Source organism: Balaenoptera acutorostrata, chromosome 8, assembly GCF_949987535.1.
Source record: "Balaenoptera acutorostrata chromosome 8, mBalAcu1.1, whole genome shotgun sequence".
NCBI classification, from domain to species: domain Eukaryota; kingdom Metazoa; phylum Chordata; class Mammalia; order Artiodactyla; family Balaenopteridae; genus Balaenoptera; species Balaenoptera acutorostrata.
Window position 1 is genome coordinate 94,895,874 of NC_080071.1, and position 18,945 is coordinate 94,914,818.

General features: G+C 54.6%; 1 protein-coding gene across 7 annotated transcripts; it reads right to left on the reverse strand.

Annotated features, from left to right (window-relative positions):
* Positions 1-2,462: 2,462 nt before the first annotated feature.
* On the reverse strand, positions 2,463-18,942 carry DTYMK (deoxythymidylate kinase). Of its 7 annotated transcripts, XM_057551660.1 has the most exons (10): positions 18,785-18,941; positions 13,849-14,496; positions 11,957-13,046; positions 10,696-10,804; positions 10,000-10,158; positions 7,113-7,203; positions 5,369-5,566; positions 3,607-3,677; positions 2,937-3,029; positions 2,463-2,720 (listed from the first exon to the last, which is right to left on the reverse strand). In XM_057551660.1, the coding sequence occupies exons 3-10, from the start codon at positions 12,309-12,311 to the stop codon at positions 2,666-2,668; spliced, it is 1,131 nt and encodes a 376-aa protein (XP_057407643.1). In that variant the 5' UTR covers positions 12,312-13,046; positions 13,849-14,496; positions 18,785-18,941; the 3' UTR covers positions 2,463-2,665. The 7 variants fall into 7 exon arrangements, 6 of the variants coding, with proteins under 6 accessions (XP_057407643.1, XP_057407644.1, XP_057407645.1 ...); XM_057551661.1 differs by lacking the exon at positions 2,937-3,029; XM_057551659.1 differs by lacking the exon at positions 2,463-2,720 and having other exon boundaries at positions 2,937-3,209; positions 18,785-18,942.
* Between the last annotated feature and the right edge of the window lie 3 nt (positions 18,943-18,945).

Below are 18,945 nucleotides of genomic sequence, written 5' to 3' on the forward strand. Positions count from 1 at the left end.
CGGGGGTCTCGCTGCAGCTCCTGCTGGCGGCACAGACGGCGGAGGTGGGGGCCCCCCGAGCAGCGGGGGCTCTGTCTCGTGTGCGCCGGGAAAGGCTCACTGAGGAGCGTTCACTCTTAGCTGTATAGTGCGCGATTCTTAACGGCAAATAATAACAGTTTCAATAGAAAACAAGGTTCGTCTGTGTCTTGATTTTCTCGGAGCTGTAGTTGGACATGGTAAGAGCGAGAACAAGTGTTTTCTGAGCTCACGAGGGGTCTGAGGAAGGACTTGGTGGATGGACGCGCTGAGCTCGTTCGTTCCCAGACCTGAGCGAGCGGCGCCCTCCTGTTCGGACCTGGTTCCGCCACGCTGACTCTCAACTCTCTCTGGCTCCTGTGGTTTGCGGGGGAGCTTGGTTTTGGGAAGACGCTCTCCTTCTTTCATAGACGGGAGGGAGTAGCTGCGGTGCCGGGTGGCATGTTTACCTCCCTGGGCAGCGTCCCTGTAGGCGCCCCGTGCCTCAGCCGGTCACCCCCGAGCGGGTCACCAAGGATGTGAACAAGGTACTCTCGCCCTGCCGGGAAGTCCTGGTGGGACGCTCGGAGCGACCCCGGCCCACTCGGCTCCCCGCTTCCGCCTGCCCGCCCACCCTCCAGTCTGGTGCAAGGGCACCAAGGCCAGACAGGACAGCAGGAAGCACCATGGCTCAGAACCTGAGTCCTGGCCTCTAGAAATGGCCGCGTTGGCTTCTTGAGCTGCAACGCCCTCCACACGCTGGGGCCAGAGACAACACTTACCTCCCAGGGCCGTGGCGGGCAGAGGTCAGCAGGGCTGTCCCCCTGGGGCCCCAGGGAACTGGCTACCTGTCCTTTCCGGCTCCTAGAAGCCCCCGCGTCCCCTGGATCAACACCCGCCCCCCCCCCGCCCCCCCCACCGAGCCGGCATCGTCTCCTCTGAGCGGGCCCCTCCCGCCTCCCGGGCGATCCAGGGTGGCCTCCCACCTCCTGGTCCCTTTGGCCAGGTGAGCGCCCTACTCACAGGCTCCGGGGGTCAGGACGAGGATGTCTCTGGGGGCTGTCATTCTGCCGGCCGCGGGGCCCAACAGGCTTCTTTAGGGGGAAGCCAGAGGGTCAAGGCGCCTCAGGACACGCGGCCCCCTCGGCAGTGCCGGCTGCCGCAGCCCTGGCGAGATGTTTTAAAACCCGTGCTGGGCGTACTGAAGAAAGTTTAAGTGGCCCGTTAATTTTGCGGCCTCCGGGGCCATTTCTGTCTTCACGCCATCCAGCTGCCCGTGGGCCCCACTCAGCTCCGGCCTCTCCTCCCCTGGGCTCCGGCCCGCCCCCGCCCGCACGTCCGAGCCCTGAGAGGGTCTGTGCTGGGCCTCCGTGGCCCCGCTCCTGGCCTGGGCCAGAGAACTCTCGTCTGGTGCCCAGCTCCCGCTCGGGGGCCCGCCCGACGCGCTCCAGGCATCCCACCCAGGTCCACAGCCGACGCAGCCTCCCTGACGGCCTGGTACTCTCAAGACCCCCGCCCCACGTTTCGTTTTCTTCACCTAGGACGTGGCCTTGGTCGTGTGAAAGATCAAAAGGCAGGTGGATGGGAGGGTTGCCAGGCCACACCCACGGGTGACCCTGGGACTCCGGAACGAAAGTGGTCTGACTCTGCGAGCGGTTCCCAACTGTTTCTGTCACTGGGTCACGGGCTCCGAGTTCTGACCTCGAGCGTGTGCTGCACGTCGGGGTGGACACAGCCAGGCCCTTCAGACGGACGGGCGCCCGAGGCCAGCCTGCCATCAGCAGGACCCGCTGTGACCGCACAGCCGTCCGAGTGCACAGCTCCAGCCACCCCCAGCGCTTGTGTCCTCTGTCCTCCCTCGAGGGCTGGGCTGCCCCCACCTGCCAAGCACCTGTGGATGGGCAGCCTCATCTATTCAACCTGGACGAAAAGGGACCCTGCCCGGTGCGGGGAGCGGGCACCACCGCTGAGCTGGGACCCGCTTGGCCACATGCGGGTTTTCCCCAAGCCCTGGTCAGACTGTCCTGTGACACTTTAAACTGTCACATCCTCTTGTTCTGCTCGGAATCTGGTCTCCTGGCACGCACAGAAGGGCGCTGAGACCTGTGGTGCCCTGCAGACGGGGGCTCTGCCCACCGTCCACTGCAGGGCCACTGCATCCTGGAGTAACTTCACAGGATGGAGCGACTACACACCTGCATTTCAGACCTTAACAGAGGGAAGAGCAAAGCGAGCACTGGGCGTGCTCCGAGGAGACGGGCGCCGCCGCTCGGACGCAGCCCAGTCAGGCCTTGTGAGGTCGGCACGTTAGGCCGGCGCTCAGAGCCCAGGCACGGCTGATGCATGCCGGGCCCGGGGCTGCCCACAGCCATTTTCATTTCATCCTTACTGGTGTCTGAAGACGTCCACGAGGAGATCAGCGACCCCGATGGAACTGCCTGGACACAGTCACTGTGAAACTTCAGTAAGCAGAACACAATAACTAATTTATTAGTATCTTCGGGGCACAGGTGAGGGCAGGAGAAGGCCGCTCCACGGGGAGCCCCGCTTCGCCCCCCCGGTCGCTGTGCACACGCGGCTCCTGCCTTGCGGATGGCAGACGGGGGTCCTGTCCCTCTACGTCCACAGCTGCCCCAGCGGCCTGTGTGCAGCGGCCCGGATGGCGCCCTCAGACAGCACGCGGATTTCCCGGTGGACGTCCTCGATGCTCCTGGAGGCGTCCACTGTCTGGGCCGGGGGGAGAGACAGGTTAATGTTCTCAGCGGGCGGGGCAGGTTCCGGAGGGCACGGCTTCCGCTCCTCCGGGGTCCTTGACCCCGAGCCGCCCGGCCCCCCGGCTGCAGCCCCGGCCAGACGCTCACCCCCGGGGGACCCCAGTGCCACCAGCAGAGGCGGCGAGGGCAGCGCCCACTCCCGCCCCTCCACGGCCGCGCCCGGACCTGCCTGGACCCCAAGTTCCGCCGGGAGCCCAACTCGGGTCCGACTCCTCTCCCTGGTACGATGGGCTCCGACCCGACAGCTGGCTGCCCCACCTTGCCGACCCGTGGACCTTCGGTCACCGGGGAGCCAGCCCACGAGAGGAGCGACTCTCCACCGGAGGGAGGGACACGTACTGGGCCACGTGAGGGTGGGCGTGCCTGGGAGCCCCCTCCTCAGCCAAGGCTCGGCCCTGGGCGCCAAGAGCCTCTAGGCAGCCTCTGGGGCAGCAAACTCTGGAAAAGCTCCAGGGCGTAGACACCCTCAGACAGCTGTAACCGCTGCACGAAGTCTATCAGGAGCGACACCGCCTCCCCACGGGCCCCCCTGCCCCGCCTGAAGGTCACCCTGCCGCCCACAGCCCCAGCGGCAGAGCTCTGGCACAGAACCCACCCAGGCACCTCCCGTGTGAACCTGTACGTGGACACCCCTCGTCCTCTGGGGGCCCAGATAACCGTCTCTCTCTCTTCCCCCATAAAATGGAACCAGGAACAACTCGGGACGCTGGGCCGGGAAGGCACAGGGTGAGCCCAGAGATCGATCGTAATGGGCTGGGAGTGGGAAGGGCCCGGAAGTGAAGGGAACTGATCAGAAGGCCCCGGGGCTGGGGTGGGGGTCACCCAGGGGCCAGACCTGGGGCCATCTGCGCCTCCAATTGCGAGGAATACGGGTTGCTGGTGAGTAAGCCGTACAAACATGAGTCCCTGCAAGTGTAAACATATAAACGAACTGCAAATCTATGAGCAGCGAGGTTTTTACGTGGCTTCAAAGCACCACCTCGCAGAGGGACGCGGAGCAACTTCACCGTGAACCGCTTAACCCAGAGGTCAAGGGGAGCGTCGCTGGAGCACGACACACCGAAGGCGCGCAGGCCGTGACGGGGCAGCGACAGCCCACCAAGGACACACGACCTGATCAAATCACAAAGTCATTCTGAGGTTCGGCTACAAAGCGACTGTTGCGACCTTCAAAAAAGTCAAGGTTGAGAAAGTCACAGGCTGGAGGCCAGAGAGTGTGCCTGTGAACTACGTCCTTTGTTACAAGGGTCACTAGCGGGACCGGGGGGTCAGGCACTAGGAGTGGATCCATGTGACTGGCCCCATTGTGACAGGGAGGGGGTGTCAGCTACTAATTTATTCTCAAATGGTCCTGGGGAAGAATTCCTTGTATCGTACTTACAACTTTTCTGTAAGTTTGTGACTGTTTTAAAAATTTGAAAAATAAGTTTTCAGATAAACAAAAGCTGAGAATGCTATGCCAGGAGACCTGCCCTACAGGAAACATTAAAGGAAGTTCTTAGAGCTGTGGGAAACGAGACAAGACGAAAACTCAGTGCAGGAAGAAGAGGAGAGCGCCGGCTGGCCTTCCCCTTTCACGTTCCCGATGCTGTTAAGTCTTGTCGTGTTCCTAGCAGGTGCTGAAATCTAGTATAAATCAAGAGGAACTCACACCATGTAGAACTAGTTAAAAAAAAACAGAGAGGGACTTCCCTGGCGGTCCAGTGCTCTCAATGCAGGGGGCAGGGGTTCGATCCCTGGTCGGGGAACTAATCCCACACACAGGCCGCGTGGCACAGCCAAAAACAAAAAACAAAAAAAAACAAACAAACCCGAGAAACAGAGGAAAGCTCTGGAATTCAGGAGCTGATAGAAGCAGCCAGCAGAGAGGTGACGGGGATTTGAGGCACCGCACTGCAGCCTCCGTCTGGGGAAAGACACGCCCTTCCTTCCACCCCCCTGAGCACACAGGAGACAAACGGAAAGGTCAAGGGCGTACTTCGCACCTGCACCCAGAGGAGCCCCGGCCCTGGCCACAGACCAGCACCACCCAGAGCAGGACAGCGGGGAGGCACAGCCGGAGGGCGAGGGAGAAGCACGAGGTGCCAGAGCCAAGAACCCAAACCCCGGAACCTGCCCAAGTGGCGAGGACACGGCCAGCAGAGAGAGACCAGCGGCCGTGCCAGGCGGGCGCGTGCAGGGAGGATGGGCCGGGGCGCCGGGGCACGTGCCCTGAGGTGGGCGGGCGCCAGGCTGCGGGGACGGAGAGCAGGGAGGTGGCAGCTGTGGCGGGTGCGGGCCGCCTGGCGCCTGGAGTCAACGTGGAGGGGCTGGGAGGCCCCACGCTCGAGCCGGTTACACGGGAGCCAAAGTGCCGCCGCCTGACCCCCGCGGACTCGGTGTTCTGGACGCTGGCCTTGCACAGCTGACGTCCAGCAGGGGACAGGAGCCCGCTGGACGGCCGGCTCGGCACAGGGTCCCCCGCGCGGGCCGGCTGCTCTGGAGCCGCTGCCCGCACAGCCCTGCCCGGGGCCAGCATCAGGGCACTGACCCACGTCCTGCACCAACCCCAGGACCAGAAAGCGCCGCCCCCAGGAGGGCCCAGGCACCGCGCCCACCTTCCACGGCAGACTGGAGTCTCCCAGGAGCTGCTGGAAGCGCTGCAGGGCCCGCTGCTGGAAAGGGCTGCTCTCGTAGCGCTCACGGCCGAACTCGCCCCTCGCGGCGGCCTCCGGCAGCTGCAGCTGCAGGAACACGACCAGGTCCGGCTTGGGGAGGCCCACGTCCGCCTGCTTGCACCAGTCCAGAGAGAAATTCTGGCGACGAAGAACCCAACCGTTACGGAGCCAGCTTAACGCGCTCTCACTCCTGGTTTCAAAATTCATCAAAAAGGGGGAGAGGCGAGCTGACGTTTGAGGGGAGAGTTCTTACACAGCAGCAGCTCTGTCCTTAGGTCTCTAGCGTTTTGCTTTCTCTCCCATCACCTTCCTGTGTTTTGACGTGTGAATACGTACACAGTGGACAGAACACCCTGGGGCCCAGGACGCGTCACTCAGGGCCCGGGACCGAGGGCATCGTGCGTGTGCCCCACACCCTCTGGCCAAGCAGCGGCAGCAGACGGGCCAGGGCGTCACCCCCTTCCACAGAGAGGGGAGGGCCCCAATCCTGGAGACGCTTGCCAGCGCCCCGTGTGCTGTCTCCTGCACGTCCCATCTCATTCATCCTTGCGACTCTAAAAATAGTGTCCCCACTTCTAGAGGAAGAGAGAGCCACACAGCTCTGAAGATTTAGGGTTAGAACCCAGCTGTGGGCCCAGAGCCTTGTGCTGCCAGGACGCCCTGACGGGAGAAGGGGGCCCGTCGGCCCTGCCCGAGCCCGCGTGCTTTTCACAGACGGAGCCGTGTGGCCGGTGCCTCGGGGGACCGCCCTAAAGGAGGACCCAGCTTGCTCGTGCGGGAGGACTGGCGGGGCTAGAAGGCCGCCATTGTGCAGCGCTTCGTGAACTAACCGCGATAAAGACTGTTAGCACAAAACGCAGACAACCAGGCACGCTGGGCCTCTTGATGGGCGACTTGGGAAAATAAACAATTCAAACATTTTAGCGGAAGGAAGAAAAGAGATGCAGGAACCTACGTATCGAGAGATTCAAGAGACGTTTCAAGAATGGACCTTAACTGGCTGGGTTCTGATTCAATCGAGCTGTAAAAACACAAGCCGGATCACACGGCTCCTGAGAGCGCTGGGACCTCTGCACTGACTGAATGATGACATTCCGGAATGGGGTGAGATGAGGGTTCTGAAAAGCTGTTTTGGGGATGTGCACCGACATGTTTATGAAGGGACTGATGATGTGTCTGCGGGTCACAGAGACCAGAAGTTTCTGAGGCAGGTGACGGTGCTGGGTGGCTTCTTTTCTCTGCTGGTGTATGTTTGAAAAATTTTAAATAAAAAGCAGGAAAAAAGGGCAGTGTAGTCACTGCCATTATGCCTGTGAAACAGCAGCTCCCTGGAACAGCGGGTCAGGAACACAGCATGAAAGCAACCCAGACACTCTCACCGTCTTTTCCAAAAACAAGACGCTGGATGAAACAGGTCTGCCGATGGACCATCTGTGTAAATGTATCATGTGAAATGTGTCGGCCAAATGAAAAACACAGTTGTATCTGTGAAAACAACCTGTAGCTACAAAAAAGGTCTCTCTTCTCGTCAATAAAGACCAAATTAACCTGGTGAACACGGGGATCTCAAACCCCTAGAGGCAGTGACATGAAGAGACTCGTGCTGCGACTGCTCTGTGCCCACGGGGACCACACTGAGTCCACGCCAGGCACAAACCACGTGCTGGGGCCGAGCTGCACTCACCTCCTTGGCGCTGGTGAAGGCGACCCCGGAAAAGGCGTACCTGTCCACGACCAGGGTGACGCCCTGGCTCAGCTTCTCCTTAATTAGCGGCCTACAAAAAAGAGAATGCCTGTGAGCCATGGTCCTGGCTTCATGGGCCCTGAAGTCTCATGCTCAAATCACCCTGACGACACAATTCAATTCAGAAGCCAACATGATGAAGGAATCATGCACGGGCAGCAATCTGTAGCCTGACTTCCATCCCCCAAGGCTCTGACTCTTCACTCCCAGCAAAGCCCAGCACGAAAAGACAACTCCACTAAAGGGGATAAATACAACTGGCATTGGCAGCTGTCCAGAGGCAGCTCGGCTGTCCGGGAGCGGAGGGGCCGGGCCCTGCGGGGAGAGGAGGGGCCGGGCCCTGCGGGGAGAGCAGGGGCCAGGCCAACGGGAGGGAAGGCTGGACGTGGCCCGGAGGTGATGAAGGATGCTCGTGCGTCCACCTGGGAGCCAGGACACCCTCCAGCAGGAGGCAGCAGGTCCCCACCACCCTCCGGCCTGGAGACCTTAGCAAGGTGGGTGCAAACAGAGGCTTGGCATCAGCCAGAAGCACTGCTTGTACTTGGGGAACAAAAGGCGTCTGCTACTGTCACGGTGAGAAGCTCACAGAACAGCACGGCGGGGGCGCCTCCAACAGTGAGACGCGATTCCCACCATAGCGTCATTCCTAAGTGCAAATTATCAACACTTAAAACCACCTCATCTTGTGAACAGAACGCTGGTAGAATATGGCACGAGCACAGAAGATGCAACTGTACAGAGAACGAGAAAGATGCCCCATAAACGCCCTCCTGACACGTTGCTAACAAAGCAAAGCACATTGAGCACACAGGTGGCTGCCTTTATATCAGACAGAAGGTGAGTCAAGACAACAGGTATCTGCTGACTTTGTTTAGAAGTGAATGGGCCTGCTTACCGACAGGGGAGGGCAGGGCAGTGACCTTTCTGTATGATTCTGACCCTTAGAACCATTTCATGTTTTACGTATTCAAAAACTGAAATCAACAAGAATGGGAAAAAAAAAAAAAAGAAAAAAACCCCTAAAATTGTATACAAAGTCAAATGAACCTACCCATATCCCAAATGAACACAGTGGAAGGGCAAAGGCGTGCTTGAGATGTTTGGACACAGCACCGTGTGCCCTCGTTCTAACGACAGAGCTGCAACCACCCGTGAGCCCCAGGCAGGCTTTACATAGGTGGGGGCGGTGATCCTAAAACCAGCCCGTGGAGGGCAGGACGGGGCAGAGGAGCCCAGGTGCTGGACGAGATGGCAGGGGTCAGACAGATGCGGGGGACGTGAACACGTGCAGACACTGAGGAGCAGACGTCGGTCTCTGCAGTCCACCCTCCACAAAGCGGAGAGAACAGCTGGCCCCGGCTAACGCAGGAGAAGGCACGCAAAGCCGGAACACCTTGTCATGCCAAGAACACGTCCAAGGGACGAAGGAGCCAGCCTGAAGGGATTCCCACAGGCCAAGGCCGGGACAATCCAAACAGCAGAACGACGACCACTAGTGCTTATGACCCAGAGTCCGTACTGACGATGGACGGACAGATGGACGGACGGGGAAGGCAGGAAAGCTCTTCCTTACACAGAATGCCAGCTGATCAGTGTGGAGGGAATGACAGAATCAGAAAATCACAATAACGGACTCCAGCAGGATGACTAACCAACACAAACTAGGAGGTGAGTTTCATAGAAAGGGGATATTTATGGGTTTATGAGTTCCCCTTTTGACTATTTACAACCGGAAAGAGAGTCACTTAGTGGAAGAGCCTGGCCAGCACCCCCTCACTCATCAGGGGAAACCCAAGTGGCCTCGCATCCTGCCACGATGCCCTCAAGAGGACCCAATGGCACTTCTGCGGTACTCGTACCAAAAATGCAAACCCAAACCTACTCGTGAGGAAACATCAGGTAAACCCAGCATTTCATAAAATAGCCCTTGATTTTTAAAGAGTGAGCAAATGGTAAAGCAAATGTGGCAAAATGTTATTAACGGGTGAAGCTTGGGGAAGGGCACCGGGAATTCTCGGTGCTACTCCCGCAGCTTTCCTGTCTGATTGAAACTATTTCAGAATAAAAAGTTTAAAAATAGGTAGAGAAGAACATTGCTAAATTGCTATGGAAAGTAAGAGATATTGCTCATTTCCAGGAATTTAATTCCTGGATGGCCCTAGAGGATCAGTAGGTTTTGGCAAACAGCCGGGGAGGGAAGCGGAGGCCGTTACCGGAATCGGTGCCAGGGAAACCGCACAGCAGCTGGGAGGGGAGATGACTTCCACGACCAGCAACTGACCTAGTAAAGACGCAGCACAGCAAAAGAGCAAAAAACCAGGGGCTGAGGAAGTAACCAGAGTTCCCTCAGAAAGTGCTCCAAGCACCAGGGTGGACTCAAAACAGCCCAGGTTAACTGAGCACCCATTCCCAGGCCCGCCCTGCACACCAGACCTGAGGGGTACTAGGGGCCACAGCGCTGCCCGGTATCCGACCTGTAAGCCAAGGACTTTCAAGTGTCAGCAAACCTGATCTGATGGCAGTGGCTGGAATAATCAGAAGGGGGAGCTGTGGCAGAACAAATGGCCCAGAGACTTGCAGGCCTGTGTTCTGGAAGCAGACAGCAGTTAGGAAATGGAGTCAGAACCGTTTTTCATTTTCAGTTGCTCTGACATTACTTTTCTACAAATCCACAAAAAGCAAAAAGCACAACATTTACGTCAATAAACTCCAGATGTGTTAAAGATTGTAAATCTGCCCTCATTTTCATCTAATACACGGAGGGGGAGGCCTTTCCAGACAAGACTACCAGCTAAGCCAAAGCCAGAGGAGAGTAGTGCCAGCTTGCCTGTGAGAGGGAACAAGGCACAACCACCTGAACGTCCATCCACTGGCATCACTTAATCCAAGGTGGAGCAGCCTTTCCGGAGAGCAGGCCGCCGGGACGGGAGAGAAGAGGAAGAGTGGAGATCGTGAGGTGGACTTAGGAAGCCAGCCGTGAGGGAATCTGTACGGTAGGATCCCATTCGTTCACATTAAAACAAAACACCTCCGATGACATATGTTACCTACATACGTGTGTAAATGGAAACAGAAGCACCTGAGAGTGTACCCCACAGGCACTTCGTCAACAGTTGTGCTGCGCGAAGAGGGAATCCACCAAGATGACGTAAATCAAAAAGAGGGCACACCCCAACACACACTCACCTTCACTTAATGATGTGTCAACACTGGTTCATCAAAGACATAAATAAGAGCAGCTCTGGGCGAGGAGGAAGGGACAGGGGTATGGGGGACTCTTTTCTGTGTACCTAAAACTACCTAAAGTCTATTACTTACAAAAAGCCGGGGGTGGGGGGGGGGGAAGAAGAAAAAAAAGCATTAATTAGTGCTCTTTGGGATCCGTGAATAAAAGAACCTTGTAAAGGTACAGCCTCCAGCAAGACTCTCAACCACTCAGAAGCAAGAGCCACACTCAGAGTCCCAGGGGGAGGCACAGAAGCTGGGGGGGGGGGGGGTGCGGCAGAAGGACAAGGTTGTTTACACGTGTTCCCAGCGGTTCGCGGAGAAGAGCAGATGCACCGAGTGGTCCTCCACCTCGCTCTTCTTTTCCAGGTAGGAACTCAGAAGCTTGCCAATTTCAGTTGATCTTTCTAAAAGAGAGCAACACACAAGAGTGACGTCAGGCTCTCCATCCACATTAACAGTTTGTGCCAGATTTCCAGGCCCTGACCCAAGTCTAACTTCGAGTTTTATTTTACAACTTTAGACAGGTTCACCTTTTCCTGAGAAAGGGCAGCAGTGTGCACACACTCTGGGATGAAAAACGCTTCAGGAAGAAAGAACTCAGGTAGGAAGCAGCAACTGCAAAGGCACTGCCAGCCCAGGGGGACCGGCACCAGGAGCCACCTCGATACCAAAAGAAGGGTATTCAACTCCCAGAGTCGGCCCTCCATATCTGAGGTTCTGCATTCTTGCATTCCACCAACCCAGGACTGCGTGGTACTGTAGGTGTTTATTGAAAAAAATATGCATGTAAGTGGACCACTGCAGTTCAAACCCATGTTGTTCAAGGATCAACTGCGTAAGATTTGTAGACTGGCTGGCTTAAAGATTAAAATGATAAATATTCAAAAAAAGCACTTTCGGACTTCCCGGTGGTTGAGACTCGCAGGGGGCACGGGTTCAATCCCTGGTCAGTGAAGTTCCACATGCCACACAGTGTGGCCAAAAAAAAAAAAAAGAAAAACAAGAAAATTTAAAAAAGCATCCCCCCATCCCCCTACCCCTGGTTTGTAAACCTTGAACTTCTCTTGATTAAGTATTGATAATATTTTCACAGCATTTTCAAGATCAATGTTCTACCTTAAAAAATTAAAAATGTGACACAAAACCGTTCACAGGGTAAACAACCATGCGAGGGCGGGGGCGGGAAACCCAAGACAAAACGGAGACTTGGATTACAAAGCAGCACCAGGAAACTTTCAGGGGTCACAGATACACTCATTCTCTTGGTTGTGAAGACGCTTTCCTGGGTGTACATGCGTCAAGACTCACTAAACACGTGACTTTATGCACATCAGCCGCGGGGCAGCTGCGCAAAAACAGAACCACAGACTAGTCCCCCTGAGGCTCGGGGACCACAAGGGGGCCCAGTCCCCGCGCTCCGACCCGCGGACAAACGAGGGCGAGTCCAGCGCAGGAAGCCTTCGCTCCTCGTCCTCAGGAGCCGGCGAGGCCTCCGCAGCCCCCGGATCCCCTCCCCGGCCCCCGACATCCCGGAATCCCGCGCCCGCCGCGCCCACCCGGGAAGCGCAGCAGCTCGGCGCAGTGGCCCGCGGCGCACAGCGCGTCTACCAGCTTGCGGCTCTGCGTGCTCTTCCCCGCGCGGTCCACACCCTCCAGCACGATGAGAGCGCCGCGCCTGCCCGCCATCGCCGCGCTTCCCGCCTCCGCCCCCAGCGCAGCCGGGCCGCCCGGACCTCTCATTGGCTGCAATGGGCCGGCGCCCACGGCGCGCGCCGGGATTGGCTCAGATGGGCCGGATTGGCTGGGACTAGTCCGGCGGAAGCGGCGCGACTGGCCCGACGGGGCCTCGGTCGCACCGCCTCTTGCGGGCCGGAAGCCGGGCGCGCCTTGTGCCGCGCGGGCTGCTGTCATGGGCGCGGGCGCCCGTCCCTGCTCCTAAAGTTCGGGGCTGCGGCCTCGGGGCCCGCCCGCCGCCGACTCCCCGACGGCGGGGACCTTGAGGGCGGGCGCCCCGGCACCGGGAAGCGCTCAGTCAGGTTGGCCGCTGTCGTCTTAGGGGCGGTTCCAGGTGAGACCGCGTCCGCCGCCTTCTCGTCGAGGGGTCCCGCCCTCTGGGCCTCGTGGCCCCGGAGGCCTGTCCCCAAGTACCGTCACGGTGGGGTCAGACCTCAACCTAGGGGGTTGGGGCGGACACCAGCGTTCGGCCCGTGCCAAGCTGGGAGCCGCGTTTCCCAGAACTGCCTCTGGAACGTTCTAGTTTGCCGAGGAGAAATCCGGAGGCAGCCGGCAGCGTGGCCGTGAACTTAAGGGAGCCTTCGTGAAGCACCTGCTTCCCTGCTGCAGACGAGAGACGGGCGAGGGCTCTCCAGGGCTGGGGACGGCAGCGGCCCCCCGCGAGCTCCAGACCGTCCACCTCGGTGCTGGGGCTGAGGTCGTGGCAACAGTTTCCCTGACTTTCCTCCCCCACCTCATTCGGTGCAAGCCCCTGATTTCCCGTGACCCCAGACACCTATGGTCGCTTGACGTTTTCCTGATGGGCCGTTGCTTGATTTGGTTGTGGGTTCCGGAAGGGTGGTAGATTCTATCATTCCCAATTATTGGCTTTCTTTCTTGATGTTGAGCTTGGCCCTGTGATTTCCAAGGCATCTGTAAAGTAACCAGAGCTGACTTTCAGGAAGAAACTTTAAAAGCTGTTGTGCGGGTCACCCCTCCCCTTCCTGCCGCCAGTGTGAGAACAGCATGTGCACGATTAGGGCTGCTTTTTCACCCTGGACCTTGGAATGAACAAACAGCCACAGCCAAACTACAGCCACTGCAGCTGACAGGTGGCAACAGCAAGAAATAAACAGTTGTGATGCCGGGTCCACCGAGACTTTGGGGTCCTTTGTTACTGCGGTGCAACCTAGTGAAAGGTCATTGATACAAACACTAGTACTCAACATTGCCTTTGAATAATCAGTCTTGTTCTGAAATTTTCATCTCTTTGCCTTCAAAAGGATGAAGGGATTAGGAATTACAGTACACAAGAGAACCCTCCTGGGGTTGGGCAAGTCCCAGGACAGCCTTGTACCACATCTGTAGGATGAACTTACCAGGCAGACAGGCAGGAACACGTGCAATACCTCAGCTTGTGACCGCATAGCCTTCCTGGTCACCCATGGAAACGCGGGGTGCCTGGCTGCTGGGTCCTTGTATGCGGGGGATGCCCTTTTGATGGCAGAAATTGCTAAACTGGCACAAGTACAGTGAAATTTCTTATTAAGATACAGGAGGCAATTTTGCTTCCACCTCTTCCAACATGCCTTTGACTGCAGGTACCAGAATGCCAGCCTAACTGGCTTAAATCACCAGGATATCTAATCATCTCACATAACACAAAGTCCAGAGTTAGGCAGCCAAGAACTGTTTCTGCTACTCAGTGATGTCAGATGTTGGGTCAACAACTTACCAGTTCTCTTAGCTTGTCCCTCGTAGTCACAGGGTGACTGCAGCACCTCCATGCATGCAGTCGTGACCTCACATCCCTGATGCAGGTACAGGAGAGTCCTTGCATCTGTACATCCGTCTCTGTCCTTGCTATGCTGAGAACCGTCTCCGCACAGTCTGCCCTGAGCAGTGCGAGTCTCCACTGCCACGGAGGCCTGGTAGCGGGCACAAGGGCATCTGCTTCATGGAGGAAATGCCAGCTAGGGCGCTGGGCCTGAGTGTGCTTGGGGCCGGTGAAGGGCCAGAAGCTGGCCGGAATTGCTGAAGCTGGCTGATGGGCATGTGGAGTTTGTTAGGTCCTCTCTGCTTTTGTGAGTTTGAGACTTGCCATTAAAAAAGAGGCCCCATAGCTCTCTACTGTCCTACTGCAACTTCCATCACAGGAATTGTTCAGACTTTGCTACTACCCATCAAAGACTCTCTCCCTGTCTTAGCCGGATTGCAAGAGCAAAATGCCACAGGCTGAGTGGCTTAAACAGCAGAACATCTTCCTCACGGTTTTGGAGGCTGGAGGGCCAAGTTCAAGGTGCCAGGAGGGTTGATGTTCTCCCTCTGGGTTGCAGGTGGCCACCTCCTCACTGTGTCCTCACATGGCCTTCACACTGTACAGCTGTGGACAGAGAGAGAGAGGTCTGGTTTCTCTTCCTCTTAATGATCTCTCAAATACAGTCACATTGTTGGTTTAGGGATTCAGCCTATGACTTTGGGGGGGATACTCAGTCCACAGCACTCATCTGCTTCCAGAAGAGTAAGATTGCGCTGGGCACGTCACTGCCCTGTTAGATGCCATCGCTCAGCCCTCCCTGCAGGTAGATGGGGCCAGGTGGCTACGTTACTGCCAATGAGATGTGAGCAGCAGTGGTGTGTGCTCCTTCAGACAGTGGACGGAGCACTTTCCCTCTCCCCCAACCCCCCCACCACCTTCTTGCAATCCAGCCTTGACCATGAAGACAATGGCAAGGCCCTTTGGGGGCAGACGCCACGCTGGAAGGAATCTGGGTCCCTGAGTAACCCCACGGAGCATGGCTGCCTGGCCCCTGGACTGTTACATAAGAAATAAAATTCCTTCTGTGCTAGTGGGTTTTGGTTGGGTTTCTTTGTTAGAGTAGCTTAGCCTTCCCCCAAAGCACTGGCTCTTGACTGGGGGACATTTTGACTGTCACAGCTTGGGGGGGGGGGTCTAAAAGCATCTAGTGGTCTAGTGGGGAAGGCCAGGGATGTTGCCGGCCATCCAAGCACAGGAGAGGCGCCCCCCACCCCAGGAAAGACTTACTGGTCCCAAACTGTCAATAGTCCCAAGGTTGAAATTTGTTATCAAAGATTTATCTAAAGTATTGCAACATACTTAAAGAAAAAGCATGGATGAAAAATAGTCTCTGCCGCATCAGTAAACAAAGGATGTTGCAGCCATCAAGCCGGCAGCTACTGCAGACACCCTTGACGGTGCACCCTGAGGGGATTCAGGAGGGAGAAAAGCCGGGTCCTGGCCCTAGATAGTTAAGGTGCACATCAGAGGAATGATTTCAGTGAGCCCAGACTCTTGAATTTTCCCATACATAGAAAAGTGTTAAATCCATTAACTTGAGGTGTCTGGTTTCCTTTAATTAACAGTACTCTTTTGATGTTCCGACTGCGCGGTTTTTGTTGCAAAAACTCTCATATATCCTGGCTCCTCTCTTACCTCCTCAGAGCAGTCTCTCAGCAAGTCTGACAAATAAAGCTGAATTCTCAACGTTTAGGTTGTGCGTTTTTTTTCAGTCGACAATAGTTAGGGAATCATCTCTCATTTTTGCAGTTTCTAAAACGGTCTTTGTAAGAGAATTCATCACTATCTGGGAGGAGGAGTTATTTTCATTATATGATACAGGAAGACCACTACCCTTCATAATAAAGAATTTTTTTTTAGATGAAAGGCATGAAGACCAATTTCCCCATCGATAACAGTAAAGGACATAAAATGATAGAAGAACTACAAACAGCCAACAAATGTGTGAAAATCTGTTTAGCCTCACTTGAAATCAAAAACACAAAACACTGAGGTTTGTTTGTTTGTTTTTTCCCTATCATGTTAAGCAAAGATAATAAAGCCTGGTGAAATCTAGGGTTAACAAAAGTAGAAACATACTCAATGGAGTGTCAGTATAACCTTCCCCTCGGGCAATGCATTTAGAAATATCAGCACTTAGAACACACCCCTTGAGCCAGCAATACAATTTCTAAGAATCTATCTTGAAGAACTAGTAAGACGGGACTTCCCTGGTGGTGCAGTGGTTAAGACTGCACGCTCCCAATGCAGGGGGCCCGGGTTCAATCCCTGGTCAGGAAACTAGATCCCACACGCTGCAACAAAGAACCTGCATGCCGCAACTAAGAACCGGCGCACCCAAATAAATAAATAAATATTAAAAAAAAAAAAGAACTAATAAGACAATGTGGTAGATTAAGATGGCCACAACTGCGCTACTCCTCCCATTGAGAGGTGGGGGTCCACTTTCCCTTCCCCTCGAGTCTGGGTTGGCCCCAGACTCAACCAATAGAATGTGGTGAGGTGATGTCCTGGGATGACCAAGGTGAGGTCACAAGAGTCTGGCAGCTTCCACCAGGGCCTCCTGGAAATCTCCAGAAGCCCTGAGCAGCCACATAAGAAGCACAACTGGGCTGGAGAGGCAACGTGTAGGTGCTCTGGTCCCTGGTGCCAGTTGAAGGCAGCCTTCCAGCCACGCCAGCGATCTCTACCGCATCACACAGAACAGAAGAATCATCTCACTGAGCCTTGCTGGAGTGCCTGACCTACAAAAATTGTCAGCTCTAATAAAATGCTTCTTTTAAACCACGAAGTTTTCAGGTATTTTATTATGCAGCAGTAGATAACTGGAACAGATACATACAGGTGTATGAACAAATGTTCACAAGAGCACTATTTATGGTAATGAAAGATTGGGAACAATCAAAATATTGTTCATCTATTAGGAGTCTGTTAAAGTATGGTACACTAACACTGTGAAATATATCTAATAAACAGAATGACATAAAATTGAGTAAAACATGGCCAGAATTTATGAAGAGTATTAAGTTAAAAATGTAAATGGTAGAAAAGCGGATAGTGTGACACCAATTAAGAAAACCAACAGCTCAATTTAAAAACCGGGCAAAAGATCTGAACAGACACCTCACCAAAGAGACGTACAGGCAGCAAATATGCATGTGAAAAGGTGCCCAACATCATTTGTCATTAGGGAATTGGAAATAAAATGAGATACCTCTACACATCTATTAGCATGGCCAAAATCCAAAACACTGACAACACGAAATGCTGGCAAGGATGTGGAGCAACAGGAACTCTCATTCATTGCTGGTGGAAGTGCAAAATAGTACAGCTCATTCTGGAAGACAGTTTAGTGGGTTTTTTTTTTTAAATTAATTAATTTTAATTTTTGGCTGCATTGGGTCTTTGTTGCTATGCTCGGGCTTTTCTCTAGTTGTGGCGAGCAGGGGCTACTCTTCGTTGTGGTGCACAGACTTCTCATTGCGGTGGCTTCTCTTGTTGCGGATCATGGGCTCTAGGCGAGCAGGCTTCAGTAGTTGTGGCTCGCGGGCCCTAGAGCGCAGGCTCAGTAGTGGCACAGGGGCTTAGATGCTCCGCAGCATGTGGGATCTTCCTGGACCAGGGCTCGAACTCGTGTCCCCTGCATTGGCAGGCGTATTCTTAACCACTGCGCCACCAGGGAAGTCCCAGTTTGGCGGTTTCTTACAAAACTAAACATAATCTTACAGTGTGACACAGCAATTACAGTTCTTGTTATTTACCCAAAGGAGTTTAAAAAAAATGTCCACATGAAAACCAAAACATGAATGATAATAGCAGCTTTATTCATAATTGACAAAACTTGGATGCAACCAACATGTCTTCAGTAGGTTAATGGAGGGACTTCCCTGGAGGTCCAGTGGTTAAGACTCTGCTTCCACTGCAGGGGGCGCGGGTTCAATCCCTGGTTGGGGAACTAAGATCCTGTGTGCTGCGCGGCATGGCCAAAAACAGGTAACTAAATAATAGGTGAATGGATAAATTGTGGAACATATAGACAATGAAATATTCTTTAGCATTAAGAAGAAATGAGCCATCCAGCCACGAAAAGGAATGGAGGAAACTTAAAATGCCTATTACTAAGTGAAAGAAGCCAATCTGAAAGGGCTATATACTGTATGATTTCAACTATATGACATTCTGGAAAATGCAGAACTAGAGACAGTGAAAAGATCAGTATTTGCCAGGGGTTCGGGGGCAGGGAGAGGGATGAATAGGAGAAGCAGACAAGTTTTAGGGCAGTGCAAATATTCTGTATGATACTGTAATGGTGGATACTTAACATAATTGTACAACACAATAATTCGTAATGTAAACCATGGACTTTAGTGAATAATAATGTATCAGTATTGCTTCATCAATTTTAATAAATGTACCCCACCCATGGAAAATGTTTATAATAAATGAAACCGTGTGTATGTGTGGAGGGGGTGTATAAGAACTCTATATTTCCTTCTCGATTTTTCTGAAAACCAAAAACTGCTCTAAAGATAAAGTCTATTAATAAAAACACTTATCTACTTAAAACAATAAGAAGGTGGGTAGAGTGCAATTATGTACGCGAGCGCGCGTGTGTGCATTTTCACATCAAGCATTAAATGGGGCCAGAAAGGTTGCACCGAAACTGCTATCATTTAGATTGAAAGGTGAGCAAGATAATCACAGTCCTGTAACTTCGGGAGGTTGGGAAACTGTAAATTCCTGTACAGTTTGAATTTCTACAATGAAGATAAAATTGCCAAAGCAATGAACGTGTTTCCACTCTTAAATATCTGCCTGGGGTTTAGTGAAGAGTTCACGGAGGAGGGTGTACCTTTAAGCGTGCATTTTCAGTGATGAACGACTGCCCCCGGCCGACCCCCGGAATCGCAGGGTTCTGGGTCCGCGGGGCCCCGGAGGCCGCTCCTCCTGGGGTCGCGACGCGCTCGAGATCCCCGCTGCCCGACACCTGCTCCACCCGCCCCGCCGGGACCG

Bases quoted from the DNA above. Each gene is read 5' to 3' on its own strand.
- DTYMK (XM_057551659.1), bottom strand. From the start codon at position 12,311: ATGACAGCAGCCCGCGCGGCACAAGGCGCGCCCGGCTTCCGGCCCGCA. The intron at 10,159-10,695 runs GTAAACAACCTT...CCTACCGTACAG, and splicing joins GCGAACCGCTGGGAACACGT to ATTCCCTCACGGCTGGCTTC. The intron at 5,567-7,112 runs GTGAGTGCAGCT...CTTCGTCGCCAG, and splicing joins CCTTCACCAGCGCCAAGGAG to AATTTCTCTCTGGACTGGTG.